The 26211-nt window shown below is 40.1% G+C and overlaps 1 protein-coding gene across 3 annotated transcripts in view; it reads left to right on the forward strand.

The window, feature by feature from the left end:
• The first annotated feature begins 1055 nt into the window (after nucleotides 1-1055).
• Nucleotides 1056-26211, forward strand: part of nr4a1.L (nuclear receptor subfamily 4 group A member 1 L homeolog) — a 32201-nt gene continuing 7045 nt past the window's right edge. Inside the window, 1 exon segment of one of the 3 annotated variants that reach the window (NM_001085665.1) lies at nucleotides 1056-1400. Coding sequence is in view for 1 of the 3 variants with exons in the window: in XM_018244735.2 (XP_018100224.1) it covers nucleotides 24374-24392 (19 nt within the window). In the remaining 2 variants the exon portion in view is untranslated. 3 annotated transcript variants of the gene reach the window in all.

A 26211-nucleotide genomic window follows, 5' to 3' on the forward strand; every position in this document is an offset into this window, starting at 1 on the left:
ATATTAGGGCTCTGCCCCAAAGACCTAGGGGAGGACTCTGTGGCCCTTAATACTCCCTGAACCCTGTTTGTAGTTCCTCGGGTAAAGTTTTGGCAGACCCCTTGCCCTGTAGTGATTTTTGGCCTGGAGGTTGGGGATAAAGGGAATCACACTAGTCTTTGGGCGAAGGCGAGTCCAAAGACTCTGCATTACCTTTAGAGGCTTTTGGCCTGGGTTTTTGTGGGAGATGTTTTTGGGAGCCTGTATCTTTTCAGGGAGGGCTCACTGATTCCACCCTGCACTGAACACTTTGTTTTTGCAATATTCATTTTTTGAGGTGACAAGAAAGCATGACTTTTGAGTTTTCAATAAAAAAAAACATTGCACTTGTAGCAGCAGAAGGGGCAAGTTGTGTAATGTTCCACACCTTCAGCCGGATATAGGGTTGCCACCTGGCCGGTATTTTACAGTCCTGGCCAGTAAAAATGATGGTTGATCCCAATTTTATTAATAAGGAAAAAAGATAAATATATAGGAAGGCCGGTATTTTTTTCCAGAAAAGTTGCAACCCTAGCCGGATGCCAAATCTATTGCCTGTCTGTCAGTCTACTTCCCATTGTGAATGACTAATAAGCTACAAGCAGGGACATTACAGAGGACTCCCAGGGAAATGTTTACCTCAATTTTGTCCCTGGCCCCATTTTTGTAAATAATAAGATTCTGACTCTCAGGCCTGGGCAGCACTGAGCCTGATAAACTATAATTAAACTAATAAGCTAATAAATATCTGCTCCCTAAGCAGCAAATCCAAAGCCTTATATAAATGGCCTCATGATGAACAGTGTGAAATAGGAGCATGAACTAATGTACTATTAGAAAAAATAAGGCAAAAACAAGCTGCATTTAGCTCTGCCTCTATAAATACACCGCGGGCTCCATGTCTGCCCCCATTGTTGTCTGTGGAATAACTGCTGGAGCTTGTGACACAAAAAGCATGAGAGTTATTTCGGGCTTTTCTTCTCTGCTGCTAATTTTAGCTCATTGATGCAGATACAGGGATTCCACTGACGTCAATGAGGCTCTGTGCTGACGTCACTACCCCTCCTCTTCCCCCGCTGCTGAGGGAAGGAAGAACCTGCTAGAGAGAATGCGAGTGAACTTGTGTGAGAAGCAGAGGCGGGAGCATCCCCCGTGCCTCTCTGCTCGCCTTGGCGATGGGCTGCCGCCGGCTGCGACAGAACTGGAGCTTCCCCACTGGAAGAAGACAGATAAGAAAGGGCCGCGGGGAGGGGGAGAAGGATAAATGTGACCCAGGGATCCCTGCTTGTCTCCCCCCACAAAGAGCAGGTGGATGCGTCTGGAGCCTGTAACCTGATCAGCGCACTCGGGACTAGGGGGGAGACACACACAGTGTGCCCAGTGTAAGTACAGACTCTGCTTCTGCTGCTACTACTACTGGGATTTACTAATGCACATGCTTTAGAGATGACTGCAGACACACTATCATTACACATATATGTAGTCTGCAAAGTATGAGTGGCTGGAATATACCCAATGTATAAGAATGAATTGCTTTAACCCCTGCAAAGGGGTGGTTCACCTTTAAATGAACTTTTTGTATGATGTATTGTAGAGAGTGATATTCTGAGACCATTTGCAATTGGTTTTCATTTTTTATTAATTGTGGTATTTAAGTATTTTGGCTTTGTATTCATCAGCTCTCCAGATTGCTGCAATTTGGTTGCTTGGGTCCAAATTATCCTAGCAACCAAGCATGGATTTAAATAAGAGACTGGGGAATGAATAGGAGAGGGACTGAATGCATAGACCAGTAATGAAAAGTATCAATAACAATACATTTATAGCCTTATGGGGCATTTGTTTTTAGATGGGGTTATCGACCCCCATTTGGAAGCTGGAAAAAGTCAGAAAAAGAAGGCAAATTAATTTCAAAACTGTAAAAAAAGACAATGAAAAGCTGCTTAAAAGTAGCCATTCTATAACATATTAAACATTAACCACCCTTTAACTAAAGCATATGAAGAACACATTTTTTTTTATTATTGAATCTGTAAGACAAGTTGGGATTTGCCATACAGCTTTCTCTGTTGGTTTTCACTGAAATCAAACCTGTACAAATAGTTGCTTGGATTTGCAGTGCAGCATCAGTCTCACGTGTAGGGAATAACAATCAGCCCTGCTCTCAGCACCTTCAACTGTGATACTGTACTGACATGTCCCTAAAGTACAGTCATTTATCTGCGTTCCTGCTTTTGCTTAAACCCAATTTGGCCAGAGCAAATGCAATCACCCCCACACAGCATTATCAGGGAATTGGGGCAGAACTGCTAATCCTTGCATACTAGTGCAGCTTGAAGAGTGCTGTCGTCTCTAAAATGTATTACATAAGGACACTACGATTTCACTTGGATTTCTGGGTTGTTAGCAGAGCATGCTGGGAGTTGTAGTTAAGTAGATGCTCGGCTGCCTTAGCCTTGCTGAAAAAGGCAATACAATCTGAGACCTTCTGGGCTGTAAGAACAGTGTGCCTCAGTGCCTGATCTGTTTTACTGCAGCAATCCCTAGTGTACAGTTACTTGAAATATGATGTTCTATTGGGGCAGGTGGGTGAAGCTTCTCTCCTGGAACTTGGATGTGGTGCTGCCATACAGAATACAATTGTCTTATTCTGCAATACTAAAAGAGCAATCATTTGTTGTGTTTATAAAGACTCGATAACTACTGCAGTGCTGAAAATACATTCCTATTCTCTCCATGATTCTTTACAATAGGAGTGTCCTACCTGAAGCCTTTCCCATTAGGAATGTAGCATAAAGAGAATCCAAGTCTAGTGGGTTGTTGGTAGTTGCAGTTCCACACTCTCCCAAAATTTCACTATAAGGTGCGAGATTACTTTTTACATCCACCACGTGCCTTGCTTATAAATTGGGTACTTACAAACATTTTAAGGCTTTAAAATAATTCAGATATAACCAGGATGAAGTACTCTGTGGCTATTCCTTGTATAGCCACAGAGTACTTCATACTGGTTATATCTGAATGATTTTAAAACCTTAAAACGTTTGTAAGTACCCAATTTATAATCAAGGCACGTGGTGGATGTAAAAAGTAATCTCGCACCTTATAGTGGAATTTTGGGAGAGTGTGGAACTGCAACTACCAACAACCCACTGCACTTGGATTCTCTTTATGCTACATTCTTATTTCTCCTAGCTTTTAGCGCTGACTTATACAGATGGTGATATTGTGATTGCCACCCAGCAGAAAGGGAAAAACTGAGTGGGAAACAAAGGGGAATTCGGGAACTGCAGTTATACTACTTTTTATATATCTACTTTCCCATTAGGGTTTGGCCACACAAGCAGATTCGGGGAGATTAGTCGCACCAGAGACAAATCTCCTCTTTTTCGGGGTGACAATTTCCCTGAACTGCCTTGCCCCTGCCCTCCGCCGGCTAAAATGAAAATCACCTGCGGCAATGCACATGCGGCGCTTCGTTTTCCGAAGTCGCCCGAAGTTTCCTTGTGATGCAACTTTTGAAAAAGAAGCGCTGCATGTGCATTGCCGCAGGCGATTTTAATTTTAGCTGGGCAGGGGTAAGGCAGTTCAGGGAGATTGTCGCCCCGAAGAAGAGGAGATTTGTCACTGGGGCGACTAATCTCAGCGAATCTTCTCGTGTGGCCAGACCCTAGGGGTGCTGGGAGTCTTAGTTTAGCCACAGCTGAAGGTATGTAACTTGGTTTTCCCTCCTGTACTTACCTCCAACTGCAGTCACTAGATACTGAAGGGAAGAGGAATCTTTAAGTCCATGGGCCACGTTGCAGTTAGAGGGGCACCTGAATCAGCTTTGAGTGCTAGCTATGGGACACTTGAAATCAGGGCAGTTGAAGCATGTGATGTAAACAACACACGTGTGTCATTGGCTGAGAATCTTGTGATAAAATCCCATGGCAGAAATCTAGGGACATTTTGAGAATGTAAAACATATGAGGGGGGAAATGTACCAAGTCAACACATATGTGACATGTGCCTAAAATATATTTTATGCAGGTTTTGGATGGAGGTGATAAGCAGCTTCTCAAGCAGTAAATTGCAGTTGCCAATAGCAACCAACCAGCAGTTAATTTACTACAAGTTAAAAAAAATGAAGAGACCTAATTGTTTGCTAATGGCAACTGCACTTATGCAATTTGTATATATTTTTTTTATCTGTACTGTTTCCTCTGTAGTTACGCCCCTGTCAACGGCTGAGGGGTTTTAATTTTTCAATGTACCGCTCTGCAACACTCCAACCTTCAAAATAGGAGTACAAGTAAGCAAATGATGTATCTAGAAAATATCAGGGAAGTTAGGAAATAGATACATCACAAATGTTTTCCTTTTTGGTGTTCTTTAGCACTTATTGTTCAAATCAAGCCAGTGATAAGGTTAGATTGTTATAACACTAAGGCCAAAAAGTGCATATGTTCCATTATTAACTCTTTTATGTTGCCACTGAGGTACTGCTTTAAAGGATAGTTTATCTTTAAGTTAAAGTATGTTATAGAATTGCCAATAAGCAACTTTTCAGTTGGTCTACATTATTTTTGATTTCTTTTTATCATTTGCCTTCTTCTTCTGACTCCAGCTTTCAAATGGGGTCGCTGAACCCATCTAAAAAAACAAATGCTCTGTAAGGCTACACATTTATTGTTATTGCTACTTTTTATTACTCCTCTATCTGTTCAGGCCTCTCCTATTCACATTCCAGTCTCTTATTTCAATCAATGCATGGTTCCTAGAGGGTAATTTGAACCCTAGCAACCTGGTTTCTGAAATTGCAAATTGGAGCTTCTGAATAAAAAAACACAAATAAGAAAAAATAAAAAGCAAATGCAAATTGTCTCAGAATATCACTCTACATCATTCAAAAAGTAATCTCAAAGGTGAACAACCCCTTTAAAGGGTTAGATTATCTATTGTATGTACATAATGGAGTATGGGTATGACACATGAATACTTTCAAGTGTGCAGAAAAACCTATGCTACACAGCGGATAGCAGATAAACTCTGTATTTTTTGGTGTTAGGGCAGTTTCGGGCGACTTTGGAAAACGAAGCGCTCCGAGTGCCATCCCGCCAGCGATTTAGATTCTAGCCGGCGAGAAGGCTTTTCGGGGACATTAGTTGCCCGAAGAAGAAGCGATTAGTCGCTGGCAACTAAATCTCCCAAATCTTCCCGTGTGTCTCTGCCCTTACTTAATGAGGTGCAAGTGACTAGGATTGGAAATTGTTAGCTGGTCGCTTGCCTGTGACTAGTTTGTAAGAAAACATAAACAAAGTATGCTCTGCTGCTTTACTTTGGGCCGAGTAGTAATTTTTTCCCTGCACACTGCCAACATTTTTCCGTGTCTGAACGCTGAACCTTAATGAGGAATTTTCCAGCACTTTCAATGGCCCCACCAGATATGTGTCATAGTAATTGGGCGTGTGCATCTACTTGTTTATCTGCCAATTGGGAATCTGTATCTACAGATAAATTATGTCTTTTGTGTAAACAGTGGGATTTCGCACAAGGGGAGTTTCTTTATATTTTATCTGTGTTAATATTAAGCCACGTGAATACAGAGATCTGTTTGCGCTTTTACCTTACATAGTTAGGGTCAGGGCACATGCTCTGATTCGGGGAGATAAGTCGCCCGGCGACCAATCTCCTCTTCTTCGGGGCGACTAATCTCCCCGAACTGTCTCGCCAGGCTAGATTGTAAATCGCCGGCGGGATGGCACCTGGAGCGCTTCATATTCCAAAGTCGCCTGAAGTTTCCCTTCGATAAGAGTAATTCTTTTTTCCCCATAGGCGAATATTGTAAAACAAATATTGAAGACTTTGTGAATCAGATTTTTGTAATTTGCCTGGACACAAGCCACACTGAGAAATTCCAGCAACCACAGTTCATAAGATCTTCTCCTATTAGACCTGTTCTGCAGAATGGGACCTAGATCAAGTTTAAAATCTGATTATTAGTCATGGAATGCATAGCGCATGGACAAGACGTGCAGGCTTCTGCATCTAGTAATAGCATGTGGAGGATTTCTTCAGACTTTTCCTATCCTTGAGGTTGAAAGGGAAAGTTGAAACCTTATGCCATATCTGTACAGTACTCATCCCTCAGTCTATGTCTGCCAAGCTTCCAACTATGTACCTGTATTGCATAGGTATTTGGGATATATGTATAATAGGGATGCACCAAATCCACTATTTTGGGATTTGGGTGAATCCTTTGTGAAAGATTTGGAAAAATACCAAACCAAATCCTAATTCTCATATGCAAGGGAAAAAGACACCATGTGACAAAAAGTCGTGTGATTTTAAGGATTCGGCTAGGCACGAGGATTCGGCCGAAGCCTGCTGAAGGAGGCCGAATCCTGGATATGGTGCATTCCTAATTAATAAAGCAATTTTGATCGATGTGAAACCTAGATCACAATGCTGTGTGATGTGTAATAATAGAGACAAATGTGCCCTGTTGCAGTAGCCACCATAATTTTTGCTTTTAAACAGATGGCCAATACTTGCTACTTACTTTCTTGTTTGATGGTCCCATACACAGCAGCCACTGGCACTAACAGGTTTAACTGCTAAACTGCAGCGAGAGATAGATACTTCACAAGCCTCATTATAAAATGCTGCCTGCAGGTTCTAACTCTTGTAATTCAACAACCGCCGCTTTATTACACTGACAGTGGACAGAAGTATTATCTTGCATTTATTGGCTTATCTCCCATAGAATTTGCTAGCATTAAAGGGGACATAAGTATTTTATATTTTTTTTAGCAGTGTTGCACTACCAAGACAACTCCCATTGTATTTTAGGGTTTAAAGGGAATGTAAAGGCAAAAAAATAAAATCCCATTTTTACTTTCTTCAGTGAAAAAGAAACCTATCTCCAATATACTTTAATTTAAAAATGTGTACTGTTTTTATAAGAAACCTGACTGTATGCAGTGAAATTCTCCCTTCATTTACTGCTATGGATAGGAATTGTCAGATGGTCCCTAACTGCTGAGCAGGGAAACAATCATTCTTATGAACAGCAGGGGGAGCCCCTGCCTTACTTCCCAGCCATGCAGAACTCAAGCAGCTTTGTTTATGATAATCCCTAAGCAGCCCAGACCACACTAAGCATGTGCACAGTCTTAGTCTTGCAAAGATGTATAACAAAGTTACAAGATGGTGACCCCCTGTAGCCAACTTTGAAAGCATAAATCATTGGTTTGATTAGGCTTGTGGTGCAGTAAGTTCATGTTTATATTTAGTATACAAAATACAGCATTTCTAGCCTTATTCTATTTTACACTTTACATGCCCTTTAAGCATGATGTCCTACAGGGCCGAATCCTTCAGTGAGAATCCTGCCTGCTCAGTTTATGTGTAACTCTCTTTCCTGGTTTCATAGGTTATTACCAGCATCTTTTAACAATGTTCTTCTAGCCGTGAACACCTTAACATCGCCATATGCCCCTTGCAGATGTTACACTGCTAGAAGTAATTACAGTAATTTAGATATGATTAATGGAGTGTTAGTAGTGGTGATTCTCATTGGACTCTTTCATCTCATGCTTTGGGATGCCTGCTAGGGAAGCTTTATTTCCCCTTTAAAAATGCAATGTTTATTGATTGACCTGCATACAGTCAAAACTGATCTACAGCAGCAAAACAAATATATATTTTTAGTTATACAGTGTTCAGCCACAGAGCATATTCCACGGGGTGATCTAGGTTTTGGCAGGACTGGTTCCTTGCAGATGTTGCTTACAGCAGCCCCCAACAGCTGTGGCACATGAAATATTCCTACACGTAGGGGAAGGCTCACTGCCTGCGTCATTATGATGAAAGTGAGCGAAGGGAAACAGTAAGTGTGGATGGGATCCCCCAGGATTAGGCTCCAACACAATTACCATTACTGTGAAATCCCCTAACATACTTGTAAACATAGCAGAATAGCTTGAAAGGATAACTTCCCTCTTTGGGAAAAACAACTTTTTTTTGGAACAAATCTATAATGAATGTATATATGGAGAATTGGTGTGTGGGCGGCTGCCTATCAGTGGTTATTAGGTGCAGATTACATTTTTCTGTCTTCCAGCAATAAACATATACAATGACTTGTAAAGCGAAATTGCAAAGATTTACATTTTGAACAGATGGAAGCTGTTTGGGTGTAGTCCAAAAAAATGGTTACTTGAGAAGACTGTAAAGGCTTTCCCTCTGTTCCATGTGGGTAGGAGTGTTAAGTGCAATCCAAAGCAGTGTTAAGTACATTAATACTCCCCCTTAGCTTCTATGAGCATTTCCATAAAGGTTTGCCTGAGATTTGAGATTGTAGTAAATCATAGTGATAGGTTTGATGTTTTGTCCAATGCACGCTTAGAGGGAAGATTTATTACAGTATAAATCTGCAGTTCTGTTTTGTTATTTTATACAAAATAAATGTGTGGAAAAAGTTTTCAATGAACTGACACTTTTGAATGTGTTTGACTTCTTTGAGCAGATGAACACCATTTTGTTTAATGTGTGATAGCGTTCGGGGCTGCTCAGCAGTAAAGCTGTGCACTGTCCTCTATCCTAATCTTTATTCCCTCATACAAATTGCCTGCAGGGAAAAAGGATTCCTACAGTTATTCTCCGTTTCATTTTAACTTTTGAAACTGTCATATCTAAAGCTGTCACTAAGAGTGGTTAAAGTTAAGATCTGCTGTAGTGATTTTTTTTTTGTAGCCCATCATCCGCTGCTGACCTGTAGGACCAAGTTAGTTTAATACATTGGTGGAGCCATTCCAACAGGATGGGGAGGGGAAGCATTTGCCTCTTCTTCTACATGACATTTTTATGGGTTTCAAGCATAAAAAAGGTGTTCTTAATTTTTGTTGTGTCAATATAACACTTACTGTACTGCTTTCTTTTGTTCTATATGCTGGCTGGAGATGCACGTGATGGCTTCCACTGCATATTTTGAGATCATATAACTAATTAGTAATTAGTAACATGGCCTGATTATGCTAGGAGGCTTGAGATTGGCTGGCACCTAACTAAAGGTGGCCATACATGGAGAGATCCGCTCGTTTGGCAATGTCGCCTTCAGGTGAGCAATATTGGGCTGATCCTAACGATGGCTAACATGCGATCGGATCGCGGGACCGCATCAACAAACAGATGCGGCCGCGATCTGACGGGATTTTTAGTCCCGTCCGATCGACATCTGGCCGACTTTCGACCAGATATCGATCGGGGAAGCCTGTCGTGTATGGCCACCTTAATTGTTTTATCTGGCCATTATAAACCCCTGTTGACATGCTTGTTGCACTAGATACATTGTTGCCCATAAAAACTGACATTTTGCAACAGTTTTGTGAAGGATATAAAGGAGACCTATAGCATAGATAAAACCTCACCCTAATATTGGAGGCAAATTTTGAACAATATATGGTGCTGGTTTGACTTTGGGCTAAAAGGTAATATAATCTTTAAAAAATGACCCTTTATTGCAGCTCCCTATAGATCTGCCATGTTCCCTGTCCATGTTTCAGTCGAGGGGTGGGTGTGTTCTAATGGTCCCTACCAGAGGCACAGTAGGAGGGCTATAGACAATTACAGCTCCCGGATATGGAATTCGGTTCCCTATCGGGTCAGGCTAGCTACTGATTGGTTCCTATCCTACATAGCCTGGTAAAGAAGGCAGCAGGAAGTGAAACAAATGGGTGGGGTTACTTTGTTTTTTGCACCACTTTTTTCAGCACAGTCCTTCTATATTTAAGAGTATATAATACGCTGGCACATTGTTGTTGTTTTTTTCTTTACATAATATGTCTCCTTTAATGATTATTAGATTCTTAATACATAATTCAATTAAACCCTGTTTGTGTTGCATCTGTGTAATGCTCTACTGAAAACAACTGATTCACCCCATCTCCTTTCACCCTATATCATTCAGTTGTGAACATATACCCTGCTCTGTGTCACTAAAAACCCTGGTGTATGTGCCTTTTCATTCTGTGCTTGTGCCCAGGGACCAGACTTCTGCTGCTCCAGACCTTAAAATAGGGCTGAAAACCCTTGATGAGAGATGATAATTGAGTGCTAAGCAGAAAGGATTGATGGCCTTTCTACGTTTGAAACGTAGAAATGTGTTACAGTGTCTTTAGCTTTTAATAGACGTCTCAGCAATATCATTGCCCGTTTTTTTTTTGTGGATCTTTACAACCTATGTGTGTAAGGAGATTCTCCTATGCCTGCTGGAATGAAACTGCGAATACACTTAAGGTCAGAGGTGAAAAGGGACATTCTATTTCAGGTTTGACCGTTTTCCTGAATTACTTTTTAGAATGGCTGTGCTCCTTCAAGAATAGAGAGCAGTTTGGGGCAAGCCTACTACCTTATGTATTGAGATTTACTCATTCAAATAATATTATATATGTCATTTAGTAATCTATTTTTTGTTCCTTCCTCCACAGCTTCTAGCTTAAATTGCTTTTAGTGTAGTGTGAGGGCCCACTATATTTTAGGATTGACTCTATCATGGATGTAATATCAAATGTACACAATAGGATGTATATGGCGTCAAAAAAGGGCCATAGTTAACGCGAAACAGCCCCCCAGTATCAAGGGCAAACGCCACAATAATAACAAAAAGTATCCTGTAACCAAAATTATTCCATTAACATACTTTTTATTTAAGGTTCCATGTTAAAAATGAAATGTACATACTGACCTCATGGTATTCCACAATAAACGTTTCATACCCTCTGTTATTCAGTCATAGGCAGTTCTGAGGGTATGAAACCCTTAAGGCGCAATACCTATATATTTTACAGTTCTGCCCATGGGGTATGAAACACATCAGGCGGAATAACGTGGGGTCTGGATGTTTTTACATCTATCGTCCAGACTGGCTAACCTTATGAATACAAATGATCCTGCCCGTTGCATGATGCCAGTGAGTCTGTGAGGCCACTCATAACATTGTATAGGGCACACCTCCCTATGAGACAAATTTATACACCCAACCTGTTTGACTTTCATTATTTTCACACAAACAAAGAAGCACGTCTTCAGTGTGCTTGGACATACAGGAATGTGCACTGTATCTTTTCATTATCACCGAGGCTTGAAGGATTCCTTCAGCCTCTAAATATACAAGCAAAACACTACAATGTTATTTCTTTTTCCCTCATTGTATGACCTTTTTTTTCCACGTATGCAGTCTCCTTACCTCACCCTTGATGTACGTACATGATTGCACAAAAAATGCCTCCTCTGTACATGTACGTGCTTATGGTTTCCAAGATGACCAACCAATATTTGAACAAATGGAACACTATAAAGTGGCCCACCTCATTGATATCAAAAGAGGAGTCTGTGTGACAGCAGGTGCTGTCAATATATTTAACTTTTCTCATTTCTGAAAAACAGATAATACATTTTTACAGCAGTTTTTCATTATTGCAATGGTATTCCATATAGAGGTTTGAGCTGTTCCAAGTGGTTGTTGCTTTATTCTGTCTATCCACTCCTGGCCATAATGTTCATTGTTGCAATATAAGTAGTTACCAATTTGGAAATGGACAAGCGCTTTTGATAGACCCGGGGGGTTCCAGCTGAGCTACCTCTGCAGACAACTTTCATTTTATAAGATGGCCTCTTCATTTGTTGTTTAATTAGATTTTGTAATGCAACAGAACAGCCTCTTATCATCTAATCCCTATGGCAAATGGCTTCTAGTATGTGGTTGAAGTATCCCAGTGGTAGGGGTGCTTCACTGAGGTGTAATTGCTTTTTAACCCTGTTCTACTGCACACTAAATTGCTGTGTTCAGGAAATGATTTGCTTTTTAGTGATTTGCTTGAACCTTAGTAAGAGGATTCAGATTCCCTGCAGCATTTCACTTTGCTAACTGGTGGTGGAAGGTATGTGCACCGGTGTCTTGCACCCACAAAACCATTACTAATGTCATGTCACGTGACTCGCCAGGTGCAGCCAAAGGTGCGAAAAAGGTGATAAAGGGAGAAAATGGAGGTAAAGTTATTGGCACCAGTGTGTTTCTGAGCCATTTATAATACCGATGCAGCTGAAGTGATTCATGGGGATTTCCCATGTTTTGGCAACACAAAAGTACGTCACAACGTTTAAAATTCTTCTTGGATGCAATCACCCCAAAGTAGAGGTTACATCTTGGGTTTTAGTGTCAACATATGTTTAAGGCCCCTCACGCCATACTGTTTTAGTTCCATGACTATCCAAGGATGCAAATTAACATTTACACACTATCACCCTGTTCCCCCCAACCATAGCTTTGGGCCTTCACTGAGGGGCAGGCCTATAGATTTAGAAGCTGTTGCCTAAGGGAAATGCTGGTAACTCCAGCATATCCTTTAAAGAGGTGGTTCACCTTTAATTTAACTTTTAGTATGCTATAGAATGGCCAATTCTAAGCAACTTTTCAAGTGGTTGTCATTGTTTATTTTTTTGTTATTTTTTAGTTTTTGAATTATTTGCCATCTTCTTCTGACTCTTTATAGTTTTCAAATGGAGGTCACTGACCCCAACTAAAACAAATTCTCTGTAAGGCTACAAATATATTGTTATGCTACTTTTATTACTCATCTTTTTATTCAGGCCCTCTCCTATTCATATTCCAGTCCCTTATTCAGATCAATGCATGGTCACTAGGGTCATTTGAATCCTTACAACCAGATTGCTGGAATTGCAAACTGGAGAGCTGTTGAATAAAAAGCTAAATATCTCAAAAACCACAAATAATAAAAATAAAAACCAGTTGCAAATGGTCTCAGAATATTGCTCTCTACATCATACTTTGGGGTAAATTTATCAAAGAGTGAAGTTCCGCTACTAGAGTGAAATTCCGCCACTCTCCATTCATTTCTATGGGATTTTGAAAGGCGTATTTATCAATGGGTGAAAGTTCACCCTTTGATAAATACGCATATAAAAATCCCATAGAAATGAATGGAGAGTGGCGGAATTTCACTCTAGTGGCGGAACTTCAGTATTAACTTCACTCTTTGATAAATATACCCCTATAAGTTAACAACCCCTTTAACATTACAAAGAAATCAGCAGTAGTATTTTCTAGCTGATTCTTTATACTTTTTTTGGAGCTGTCTTCCTTCTGCAGCTCTAAAATAGAATACATTACAGTGCAGCATTACACACAGTGCTTGATGTATTTAAAGCTGTTTATTGCATAAATACTCAGCAAATACAAGGCAAATCATATACTGTTGGTGTATCAGTATATTCATTTTGTCTCTATGTATTAAACACCATTATTGCATTGTGTTTCGCTGCTGGCACCATTCTGGTTAATAACGCATTGCCTTCGGTTGCATGGAACAGGCGTTCCCATATCTCTACACAATGCTAAGGAAACAAACACTTTTCCAACTGCATCTCTAAAATGCCATCTGTGCAACCCACCTCTCCTGTTGATGTATGATTTATGCAAGCAATTTCAGATCTTCTTAAGGCAGTGGCTTGTATCCCAGAAAGTTGCTGGCAAAGCGGTCCATAATAATAACCACCAGCACATTCCGAAAAGCAGCAGCCCTGGGCCATATTCCAAGAATCCAACGCAAACATGCCATAAAGTTGAATTAATTACGCATGTGTGTGGACCTGCTTAACTCAACTCCGAAAGAATTCCAAAAATAGAATTTAACAATAGGAACAATGCATAACCTCTTTCTGTTTGTATTTCACATTGCAGTGGTGGCCTTCCATAGGCTCTTCATTCCCTGCCAGCTGTAGACAGTATGCCAGTGCTTTGTATTTGTACATCTCGGGGGGCGTGGGTTCACCTTCAGCAGGATCCTGTCTATAACACAACCACAACCAATGGGGAAAAATAGCAATTTTAGAAAACAAACATCATTTAGAGACAGGGATGCATTCATTGTGTCCTTAAAATCCCAGCAGTTAAACTTCAAGACAATTTTACACCTGCTGTCTGCCATACAAGTACTGTACCTGTGCATAATGGCACAAGCAAAATCAGTCCATTTAAATCACTGTTATCCATTTTATAGAGTTTCTGCAAAGCACTTTCTGGCAGGTATCCTGAGACAAGACAAAAACAGTGAATATCCAAGACAAAAAGAAAAAAAATGTTGGGTGCACTTCCTCATAAAGAAAGAAAAAAAACCCTGTTTATTAATCCATTAAAAATAGGCCTATGATTAAGGGTTGTTCCTGAAACGCATCCATTCCACAGCAGCCACCTGTGTCTTTTAATGGATCTTCTCTTACTTTATGAGGAAACGTGCCCTACATTTTTTTCTTTTTGTCTTAGATAATCGCAGCTTGAGGAGCTCTGCATGCTTTCAGGCACACTGAGTCTTCCGCAGTTCCTTTGAGATACTAAACAAAAGGAGTAGTGGTGAGTCTGAAATGCTTGTTAATTGATTAAAAACAGTGAATAGACTTGTTTTCTGCTTGGATTTAAGTCGTTTCAAGTAAATCACTAAGATCGTATCTCAGTGCAGGTAGGAATAGTAAAACACAAAGTAGCATATGTAAAATACGATCATTCACTTATGATCATTATGATCGTAAGGGCATCATCATAGTTTGATTTGAAACAGTTGTGCTGTTAACTAAGCTCGAGTGAAGGAATAGAATAAAAAAACTTTGAATGATTTTTTTGGCTACTTCGACCATCGAATTGGCTACTTCGCCCTTCGACTAAGACTTTGAATCGAACGATTCGAACTAAAAATCGTTTGACTATTCGACCATTCGATAGTCGAAGTAGTCAAAAAAATCATTCAAAGTAGTCTCTTTAAAAAAAACTTCGACCCCCTACTTAGCCACCTAAAACCTACCGAGGTGCCATGTTAGCCTATGAGGAAGGTCCCCATAGGCTTTCTATCAATTTTTAGGTCGAAGAAAAAACGTTCGATCGATGGATTAAAATCCTTTGAATCGAACGATTCGAAGGATTTAATCGTTCGATCGAACAATTTTTCGTTTGACCGAACTATTTGCGGTAAATCCTTCGACTTCGATATTCGAAGTCGAAGGATTTACATTCGGCAGTCGAATATCGAGGGTTAATTAACCCTCGATATTTGACCCTATGTAATTCTGCCCCTATGTATTTGGTGTATCCCTCATTTGTATTGCTACAATTTCAGCAGGGATTCAGGAACAGCTTCTTCTTCTCTACAACAAAAAGTGCAAAGTGTAAAATAATTCTCCCTCCCGAGAAACATTTTCATTTATTTTATAATTTAAAAGGTACGGGCGTGGGATCCCATATCATGAAACTTGTAACAGGAAGGCCATCTCCCATAGAATAAATTTTAAGCAAATAATTATAATTTTTATAAATAATTTCCTTTTTCATTGTAATGATCGTGGGCCCTAGGGCCCAACGATCGGATCCTAACGAATAGTAATGGGCGGTCAGATCGCGGGACCGCATCAACAAATAGATGCAGCCGCGATCCGACGGGATTTTTCGTCCCAATCTCGATCTGTGAAGCCCGTCGGGGGGGCCCCATACACGGGCCAATAAGCTGCCAACACGGTCTGTCTGCAGTTTTTATTGGCCCGTGTATGGCCACTTTTAGTCAATACAATCACTTGGGGGTGCCTAACATTTGGCACCCCAAGTGAAAACAGACTTTTCTTCTCCTTTAAATAATCCCAATAGGCTGGTTTTGCTTCCAATAAGGATTAATTATATCTTAGTTTGGATCAAGTACAAAGTGCTGTTTTATTATTACAGAGAAAAAAATAAAAAAAAATGTAGATTTGGATAGAATGGAGTCTATAGGGAATGACCATCCTTTATTTTGGAGCTTTTTGGATAATGGGTTTATGTATAACCAATCCTATATCTGTATTCTAAATGAATATCAGTCTTATTCATATAGTGCCAGCAATATAGTGGTACAATCAAAGGGGAAGGAACATAATGTGCAGGAAGCAGATATTAGGGGCTGAGGTATGTGCCTCTAAATTTAGCATCATAGAGCCAACTCAACTCAAATGCTACCAAAAATGTAAAAGTTGCGAAATTATTCACTCACTGAAGACTATTTTTATCTGTTAAACGAAGGGGTATAATAACAGGAGTATTGTACAGAGCTATAAATCATCTGGTTTCTTGTAATCTCCATTGCGTGTAAAGTACTGAATACTGAGATTTTCTCCTTAAAGGTATGCCTAAATATTATTTTGTAAAAAAAAATATAATTCAGCTCAGCTGTGTAAATAGACTTTCCTGCTTTTTATGGATGCCTTTTGTTTTTTACCGTACAAAACCCCTGGCTCATTAACTAAATATGAATCCTTTTGCATTCCAGAAGTTATTTAACTACAACTCCCAACACCCCCACCAGCTGATGGGAGTTGAGTTCCACTACAGCAGGAGATGCAAAGGTTTCATGTGCCAACATAAAATCAACACTTGTAGTGGTTTGTCAATTGATCTGGATCTTTTGATATTTTCCCCATACTAGAGTACAAGTTATCTGCATATCGTTGAGATGGAAAGGCTTTGGTTATTAGGCAACCAAAAGAAGTGACACCTCCCCACAGTACAGACTGTGAGAGTATCTCAGGAAATGGGGTGTAGGCTTTCCTTTGTATGTGTAATGCTCACTCATTTTATTTCCCCAACTGCCTTGACTTACCAAATCTTGTCAACTACTTGTACATTTCTAGTTCATTATATATATATATATATATATATATATATATATATATATATATATATATATATATATATATATATATATATAGCTTTGCTTTCACTTTCCGAATTCGCTATTATATGCAGCCCATTGTGTCTAAATTGTTCCATTTTCAGTTTGGTATTTTTGGTGATTTCATTGGTAATTGTAGAGATGTGCACAAAATAAACTGCATGCAGTCTTGGCAAATGTAATTAACTCTAGGTGTAAAAGGATTGTTAACCTCTCCGCATTAATGTGCCCCCTTAGAAATAAAGCAGCCCTTACAGAAATTAACCAACTTTATGTGACCATGGTGCAATTTGAATTTGACATGCCTGCTGGAGTTTTGGCCTAGAAAGTAGTCTGTAAATTGCCACCAAGCCCTTGCATATAAAGGTGTAGTTCACCATTAAATTTCAGTACAGTGTATTGTACACCGTAATATCCTGAGATAATATGTTATTGTCCTTCATTTTGTTGTTAACTGTATCTCTTTACCAGAGAGTGCTAAAAGTAATACATTTTAACAATAAAGGTGCCATTTTTAACCCCTTGTTTCTAATATCACTTGTTTTTATTCATACAACCTGCTTGTTCTTGCTGTTTAGAGTGGGTACCCCTTCTTCTTATAATAGATAATAGCAGTATTGGATTATCGTAAGAGTAGTCTGGGCAGGTGCCTGGGACCCAGTGGTGTGGAGAGAGTACAGGGGGCAGGGCACCAACCAAGGCCTTTACTGAAGTTAATCTGGATAACATTAATTAAAAATGAGCAGTATAGAAGTCCATGTTAGGCTCACAAATCTGATTTACTGACATTAAGGGAAACTGGTGTAAAACGGCATAAATGAAAGCATAATATGAGCTTAATCTAAGCTTCACTGACAAATTGCTGGGAGGGAGATAATCAAGTTATTCTGCACTATTTTAGAAACCGTGCAGAATTTCAATTGATATTATTTAGAGTTTGTATTTTATAATTTTGAGTGGCAGTTAGAAAGGTCCTTTTTCTATCAGTATTCTCCAGACATGTTGGCACAAGAACCATATTTATGATCACATGGTTGCAAGGGCCCCAGCTACAATGGTTGCCCCCACACCTGTGCTATAAAAGCTAAGAGAAGCCCATGAGCATATATAATTAGATATTTTACTATAGAAAATGATGCAGTATGAGAGGAACATTCTACAAACCTACATAAAATAAATGGGGGACATGGGTGATAGAAGGTGTAAGGATAAGAAATAAAGTGGTGGTTACACAGGGTCTGTATCTAGTTATATATAGTTAAATTGATACATCTCTCATACATTGTGCATACTCTTCAATAAATGAACCATAAATACTCTCACAGTCAGGGAGAAGTGATCTGCATAGACAGTCACTTCCCATGTATTTGGTTGGAAAATGTAGTGTCTACAGCAGGCTCCCAGTAGAATGGTATCTCTTGGAAATTCAGAGACTACAAATGTGTTTTTCCCCATTAAAGTAAATGTGAAGCAGATGGCTCCAAGAATCTTGATCACCACAATTCTGCCAGAGAGGACCAAAGTGATAACAATTTACAAATGCCCATATGCCATTAGCCTAATAGGCGATGTTTCAATATCTAGAGCAGGGCTCTCCGAAATAAAGGTAGTGAGAATATAGTAAGGAGGAACTACCATTTTACATTTTTCACAGGACCAGAAAAAAATGGTCCTGTTCAGCTTAAAAAAGGGTACTGTAACCAGACCATAAGAGAGTCTAATAGCACAGCTGTGGTCCCTGTGCCAGGCAGAGAACCAAACCAAAGGTCCATATGACTAACCCTTTCATTATAGCAGCATTTCATTTTAACCTACGCTTTAAAGGACAATGAAACCCAAAATCATATGGGGTGCTAATTTGTTGGGCACCTCAAGGTGATTCTAACTGCTACCCTGTGATACTTTTCCGGTGCTTCTCTTCTTTAAAAAAAAAACACAGGCCCGTAGAATAATCTCTGGGCAATGCTGCAGCCATTTTAGTTGCTCTTTGCAGTGATCTGTAGAACATCATTAAGTGCAGACACCTGTTGGGAAAAACAACTTAACTGGCAGCAGAACTTTTACTTAGGCCAAGACTCCTTATCTCTCTCACTCCTCAGACTTATGGTACGTGGAGCATTTGGAAACACCTTGAGCACCATCAAAATGTCCATGTGTCCATAGTGCTTCACTGTTCTATCGGCCACTGGCATTCCAAGCAGAGTAATCGTTTTGTCTAGGTAAGGGGACACTGGCTTCGATCCTGCCTGTAGATCTTTCTAGACTATCTGCTATAAATTACAAAGCTTCTGTTTGCTGGAAAGAAAAAAGGATTGCAAGCATGACAAATGTCAATAACTTTTCCAGTAGGAAAGCATTTTTTCCAGAACTACTTTGTAGCTAGCTCTTAACTTTTTATTCTGAAGCTGGGTTTCCTTTAACTTTTTTTTGTTCCCAGGGACTTTAATTCTCCCTGAGGGCACACAGCTGCCTGGTGAGTGTAAAGTCAGTGATCAAACAACATGACAGGCACTGGAAGGATATCACAGTATCCATGTAATATATTCTTCTGCTCTTCCTAATCACTACATATTTTGTTGTCTGACAATTTCCAGGTTTCTTTTTCATTTAAAGTTAATTACAATATATCTTGTAAAAAAAAAAAAAGTGCCATTTCTAAATTTACTGTACACATGCCTTTAAAATAAATAAATGGGTGTGCTCTTATAATGTAAAATAAGAGGGTGAATTTTACAAGATGCCATTAATTGAGAGGCACTTTGGAATGCAGGTTGGGGTTTGCCTGTTGTGGGGTTCACAATGAAAAAGCCTATAAACCCTAAGAAGAATTAAAATGGAAACTTTGTTATTACAGTGAGGCAACGATATGTTTCCCAACCAAGTCAGTGTTTCCTATTGACGTAGCTAGAATATTATCTGTATGGATTATTACGACTAATGCTTAACCGCTTAACCATATGCAATATGGAGAGTAATTGCTAACTAAGTGTATTATGGATTTTTCTGAACACTCAACTTAGCTAATGACCCATGAACTACACAATGGAACAAGAAACGTGAACTCTAATCACACATGGCAAAACACAGATGACTGACAAATTTCAGGTGGCAGAGATACCTGTTTTTATACAGTAGATGTGTCCAGTCTTAAAAGTATAAATCACTGGGGGTGCCAAATATTAGGCACCTCCTAATGATTGCAATTACTTACATGATACCTATTTTTTGTACCCCCAGTGATTTAAACTTTCATTCTCCTTTAACAGCCAATGGCTGCCAAACCTTGGGAGTCCTAGTTCAGCACAAAAAAATGATATCCTTTATCTATGTAATTATAAAACAGTACCTTGTAGTTAATGGTAATTAATGGCAAAACATTCCTGCTGGCTTTATTTTAAGTTAAATTGAAGGCTTAATGTATGGTGATCCAAATTACAGCAAATTCCCTTATCCAGAAAACCTCAGGGCCTAACTTTGTGATGGCAATATAGATTTTTAACCATAGACCTGTTAAAGCTTAGAGTGGTAGCATTTATAGGTAGCACTTTTTTCAAAAACTATATGGAATAAAAGGCATGTGCAGTTGCCAGTAGCATCCATTACAATGTTTGCATACATTTAAATAAATGTAAATGCTGCCTGCTGATGTTGCTGTGTGTCCTAGTACTGGCGGGGGCAAATTTTCTTTAAAAAAAGCTACTGTTACCTCCAATTGGAGTGTGGGCTCTATTGGCCACACCTTTGGGGATAATATTTTTTGACAACATGAAAACATAATTATGCCTCTTTATAGGTCCCTGGTAAGGCCTCATCTGGAGTATGCAGTTCAGTTTTGGACTCCAGTCCTTAAGAGAGATATAAATGAGCTGGAGAGAGGGCAGAGACGTGCAACTAAATTGGTTAGAGGGATGGAAGACTTAAATTATAAGGGTAGACTGTCAAGGTTGGGGTTGTTTCCTCTTGAAAAAAGGTGCTAGCGAGGGGACATGATTACACTTTACAAGTACATTAGAGGACATTATAGACAAATAGCAGGGGACCTTTTTACCCATAAAGTGGATCACCGTACCAGAGGCCACCCCTTTAGACTAGAAGAAAAGAACTTTTATTTAAAGTAACGTAGGTGGTTCTTCACAGTCAGGACAGTGAGGTTGTGGAATGCACTGCCGGGTGATGTTGTGATGCTGATTCTGTTAATGCCTTTAAGAATGGCTTGGATGATTTTTTGGACAGACAGAATATCAAAGGCTATTGTGATACTAAACTCTATAGTTTGTATAGGTATGGGTATATATAATCTATGTGAAAGTATGGAGAGATGTATGTGGATGCTGGGATTTCATTTGGAGGGGTTGAACTTGATGGACTTTGTCTTTTTTCAACCCGATTTAACTATGTAACTATGTAACAGGTGCCCTTTAAGTCTACTAGAAAATCGTGTAAACATTAAATAAACCCAATAGGCTGGTTTTGCTCCATATAATGCTTAATTATATCTTAAATCTTAGTTTTGGCTCAAGTACAAGCTACTGTTTTATTATTACAGATAAAAAGGAAATACAATTGTAGTCTATGGGGGACAGCCATTTTGTAATTCAGAGCTTTGTGGATAACGGGTTTCCAGATAACAGATCCTATACTTGTAATAGTCTAAAACTGCTAATGCCTCAACTAAAAAATAGAACATTTACATTATGTTTGCAATGGGTGTTTAGAGCCTCTTTAAACTTTGCTCCATCTGCATTATTGTCAATTTGAAAACCAGAAAGTCTGGGATATCACTGTTAGCAATGACACCTAAACACTCTGCATGCTTACTACAGCTGTTTTGGGGATTAAATATTTCATTAAAAAAAGCAAACATTATTTAACAGTATTTGGGTTATGCAAAAACAGGTGAATGTTGCCAATGTCAAGCAACCAATTGGCACTTTACTTTCACTGGCTGAGAAAGCTATAAAACCTATTGGGTTACCTGTCACAGACAATTTCCTCCTGTCTCTATGTAAGTAGCCCACAGCAAAACACTTCTTATTTGTTAAAGAAGACATATTATGTAAAAAAAACATCAATGTACCAGTGCATTGAACTCTCTTAGATATAGAAGAATGTGCTTTTAAAAAGAAGTGTTTCTGGTTGTTTTATTGAAAATTTCTGCAAATACCCTACTAGTCCCACTCCTGCCCATCTGTTCCACTTCTTGCTGCCTCCTTTCCCAGGCTGTGCAGGGGAGCCGGTTGCGCTCAGCACACTGCACTGTAGGACAGGAACCAATCAACAGCTAGGCTGACCTGATAGGGAACTGAAGCCTGCCTTTGCAGTGTGACTGCAGAGCTGTGATTGCCTGTCCCCCTCCTACTGTGCTTCTGGCAAGGACTGTTGGGACACGCCCATTTCTATAGGGAGCTCCAATAAAGGGCCATTTTTAAAGATAATGTTAATTTACAGCCAAAAGTAAAATCAGTACCAGATAGTATACGTTATCTCCTACAATATTAGGGGAGAGAGTTTATTTATCAATATGTCTCCTTTAATGATCTCCAGTTTAGAATGTGCCTACCTCCTTCCCCATATAGAGAGTTACATTTGGTGCCTCATGCAGTACACCTTAAAGGAGAAGGAAACCCCCTGGGTGCAAAAATCCCTGGCCTACCTGTCCCCCGGGCAAATGCCCCTAACTTGTTACTCACCCCTCTGCACAGGTCCTGTCCACGGAGTTCACAGATGCCATCTTCTCCTGAGCGGTCTTCTTCTTGCTTTGACCGGCGTTTTTGGCGCATGCCGAAAGTTATAACATTTTCAGAGTCTTCGTGACTTTCGGCGCATGCGCAGTAGATCCGTACCGGTAAATGCTCCTACTGCGCATGTGCCAGAAGATGCCGATTAATCCAGGAAGAAGACCGCTCGGGAGAAGATGGCCCTTAGCATGCCCAAGATATCCATAGACCTTTTGCATGGCATATTGGCATTGCTTTATAATAATCCAGCCCCCAAATGTGTAAAATAGTAGATAAAATAAATGCTTATGCCTGGCATGTTCAGCAGTGTTTAAACCACTGCTCCTATAACAAACCACCTGCTGTCAGAGAATCCTGGGAAATGTAGTCTAGCAACAGATAGGGTTGGACTGTATCTAGGGGTGGAGAGACATTAGTTTAACAACAGTTCAAACTGTTGTTAAACTACAACTCCTGGCAGCTTTCAGGTGGGACGCAGGGAGTTCCAGTCCAAAAGCTAAGGGCTGCCTGTTTGATAACATTACTAATAACTGTTATTCAGCATATGTCCTATGCAATTATATCTGCCATCCTTCCCACCCCCCTTCACTCAAGGGGCCCCTCTGTTGCTGGGGGCTTTGGGTTAATACCCATGAATATGACTGGTACACTTCAACTTTGTTTGAGGGAAACATTACAGTACATAATGACATCTACACTGTATACAAGTATAGGATCCATTATTTGGAAACCCACTATCCAGAAAGCTCTGAATTATGGCAAGGCTCCATTTTAATCAAGTAATTCAAAAATTTTAAAAATGATTTCCGTTCTCCGTGTAATAATAGAACAGAGGCTTGACCTTGATCCCAGCTAACATACAGTTAATCCTCGTTGGAGGCAAAACAATTCTGTTCGGTTTAATTCGTGTTTAAATGATTTTTTAGTAGACTTGAGATATGAGGATCCAAATTAAGGAAAGACCCCTTATCTGGAAAACGCAAGAGATTCTGGATAACAGGTCCCATACTTGTAGTATAGAGCTAAAAGGAAAGCTTATGGGCTTTACTAACAACTTTTAAACGTGTGGTTTTACTGTGTTTATATAAAGAGAGACGCTCCCCCATCATGAAATTAAATGGAATATGCCGGGCGCATAGTAATAAGCGGTGCGCCCGGCATATTCCATTGAATTTCTGATGGGGGGGGGAGCACCTCTCTGAATGTAAACACGCAGTAACGCCACAGGGTATATATCGTTAGCAATAAGCCATTACATCACAGACTCATAGTAAAGGGAGAGACCTGGCCGCCACCTTTCCATAACTCAAGTGCCCATGGAATCCTTTGAGCCGTAACTGTGAAGAGAATCCCCGGGAAACCTCGTACCATGGGCTATAACAGACCGCTGGTGACGTTCAAGCACGGTGTCCCCCCTGTCTGCTGACTACTATTTCAGGGTCGGAGCTATTTTTAGAGCGTGGGGTCCTATTAATAGATCAAACAATGTTGCCTGCGTCATAGGAAATAGCCTGCGTCACTCAGATACATTCCAGGAGCACGCTGCCCGTCTGCTACCGGAAAAGCCACGCCCCCGTGTCCTTCTATGGGGGAACGAGCAGGATCACCCTTGTGCGTCACACACTCCCTCTGACAGGACCCCGCCCATGTGCGTCACGGAGGCTTTAATAACATGTAGATGCAGGACTGAATCCCAGTGAGCTTGGAGACAGCGACTACAGCACAGTAACCCATTGCTCTCATTGGCACCGTGCAACACTGACCCCAGCGGACAGCCCGCAGCGGGGAGATCTGGTATGTCAGCCTAGCTCGCCCTATCAATAACAAGGGGTTAATAGCGCTCTAGATAAAGCCCTTTGGGAGGTAGACATGCATGCAAGGGGGAAAGGTAATTATTTGCTCATTCTCATATTATTATCGTTTGCATGTGAGTGTGTGTGGCTCTTTGCAGAGATTGTATGTAGCCATTGATCGGCCGAGGTTGTAGTGGGGCATTTCAATGGCATCACCTGCACAATTATTTCTTTTTTATTTCCCCCCATGGAAATAATCGTTTTGGATGTGGATATTAGTGGTGTGCATTAGAAGCTTCCATGGCAGCTCTTTGTACAGCAACAGGTGCAGAGGCTCTTTGCTTTGTACTTCTCTTACTTGATGCTGCTGCTGCTGCTGTACATATGTACTCACAGATATGCAGCTCATCTCCCAGTGATCTCTCTCTCTATAGATCATCACTGTGTCTGTGTGTGTGTTTAATAAGTGATGTATTAGTGGCTAGCTGCAAACATCAATATCCTATAGGTGATATGCATGCTTCTGATCATCATTGAGGGTTCACCCTCAGAAACAGACCTGAGCTGCAGATCACTCTAGTTGTTGTGCAACTGCAACTCACACAATCCCTTGACAGCAATTATGCTGGGATTTGTAATCGTGAAATCGCTAGAGGGCCGCCAGTGGGACATCACATTGCATTTCATGGTCTTGTTCTTTGTCTTATGAGATGTGTTCATTGGTGCTACCTAGGGCCATAAATGAATGGCATTGTTTTACTTTCTTGTTATCTATACAACTATCTCTATCTAATACTGTATATATATCTTATGTGTAAGAATATGCATGCTAAGTCCTGAAGTTTAAACCTCTAACTTGGAATTCTTTTATTTATTTTTTTTCTTACTGTAAATGAGAATCTCAGGTACATTATAGGGAGGGTTAACCTTTCTGGGACAAATGGGCTGCAGTGCTTTTGTGTTCTTGTGCAAAGTGCTTTCTTGGCTCTCAGCAGTCCCCTATCTCCTCGTACCGGTTGCATTTCCCGTGGGGAAGTCTCTAACCTATAAGGCTTCTAAAACAGTCTCGTTGTGTTGGATCAATATGGCCTTTGTCGGCAGCTAAACAACAAATGTGCAGGCCTCCCTTTAGTGCACCTCACAGGGGGAAACGAGTGTTGACCAGACATTGAAAACCCCCAGAAATGATAATGAAGGACGTGTCGGAGCTGAACATAAAACCATTTCTTGTTTTGTGGCCACAGCAGCCCCATTCTAAATACTCCATTTACAAAACATAAAGATACATTTTTGATTCTGAGCTGCCATTAAAGGCTTCGGAGGCTAGCCGACAATGACTCTTTGGGCAAGTGCACTTTGCTGTTTTATAGGAATCACTTGACTTCTATGACACAATCAGTGCAGATAATCATGGGAAGCTGAGCTGTCAATCGACACCCTACTTATTGGAGTGACATTCTGTCATGGGGTGTGACTTCAAGAAGCTGGATGGCAAGTTTAAGCTTTTCTTCCAAAGAAAATCTGTAGCAGCTGAAATATTTTACTTATGTAGGTTTCCTGGCAGATCCCAGCAGCAGATTTTTTCCCCATGCCGACTTAAATTAATACTTATTTTATATACATCACAAGATAGTGATACTTTTCTACACTTATATTCAGAAATCAAGGACTGCCTATTCCTTGTAACTTAATTTAAGCCTCAGGGACCCCCTGAAAATTTGATTTCCCCCCCCCCCCACACCTGTTTTAGTTAAGGTAGAATGCACTAGTGGAAGAGAGGCTTGGCAATTAACTTACCCTTACAAAGTGATACAACTCATAAATGTGCAGCAAGCCATTCAAAGTGAAGTCATCCTGCTTTTCTTTATGGTGATAACTATATGACATGCAGGTTGCATCTTTGGGAAAAGTATA

Source organism: Xenopus laevis, chromosome 2L, assembly GCF_017654675.1.
Source record: "Xenopus laevis strain J_2021 chromosome 2L, Xenopus_laevis_v10.1, whole genome shotgun sequence".
Taxonomy (NCBI): Eukaryota; Metazoa; Chordata; class Amphibia; order Anura; family Pipidae; genus Xenopus; species Xenopus laevis.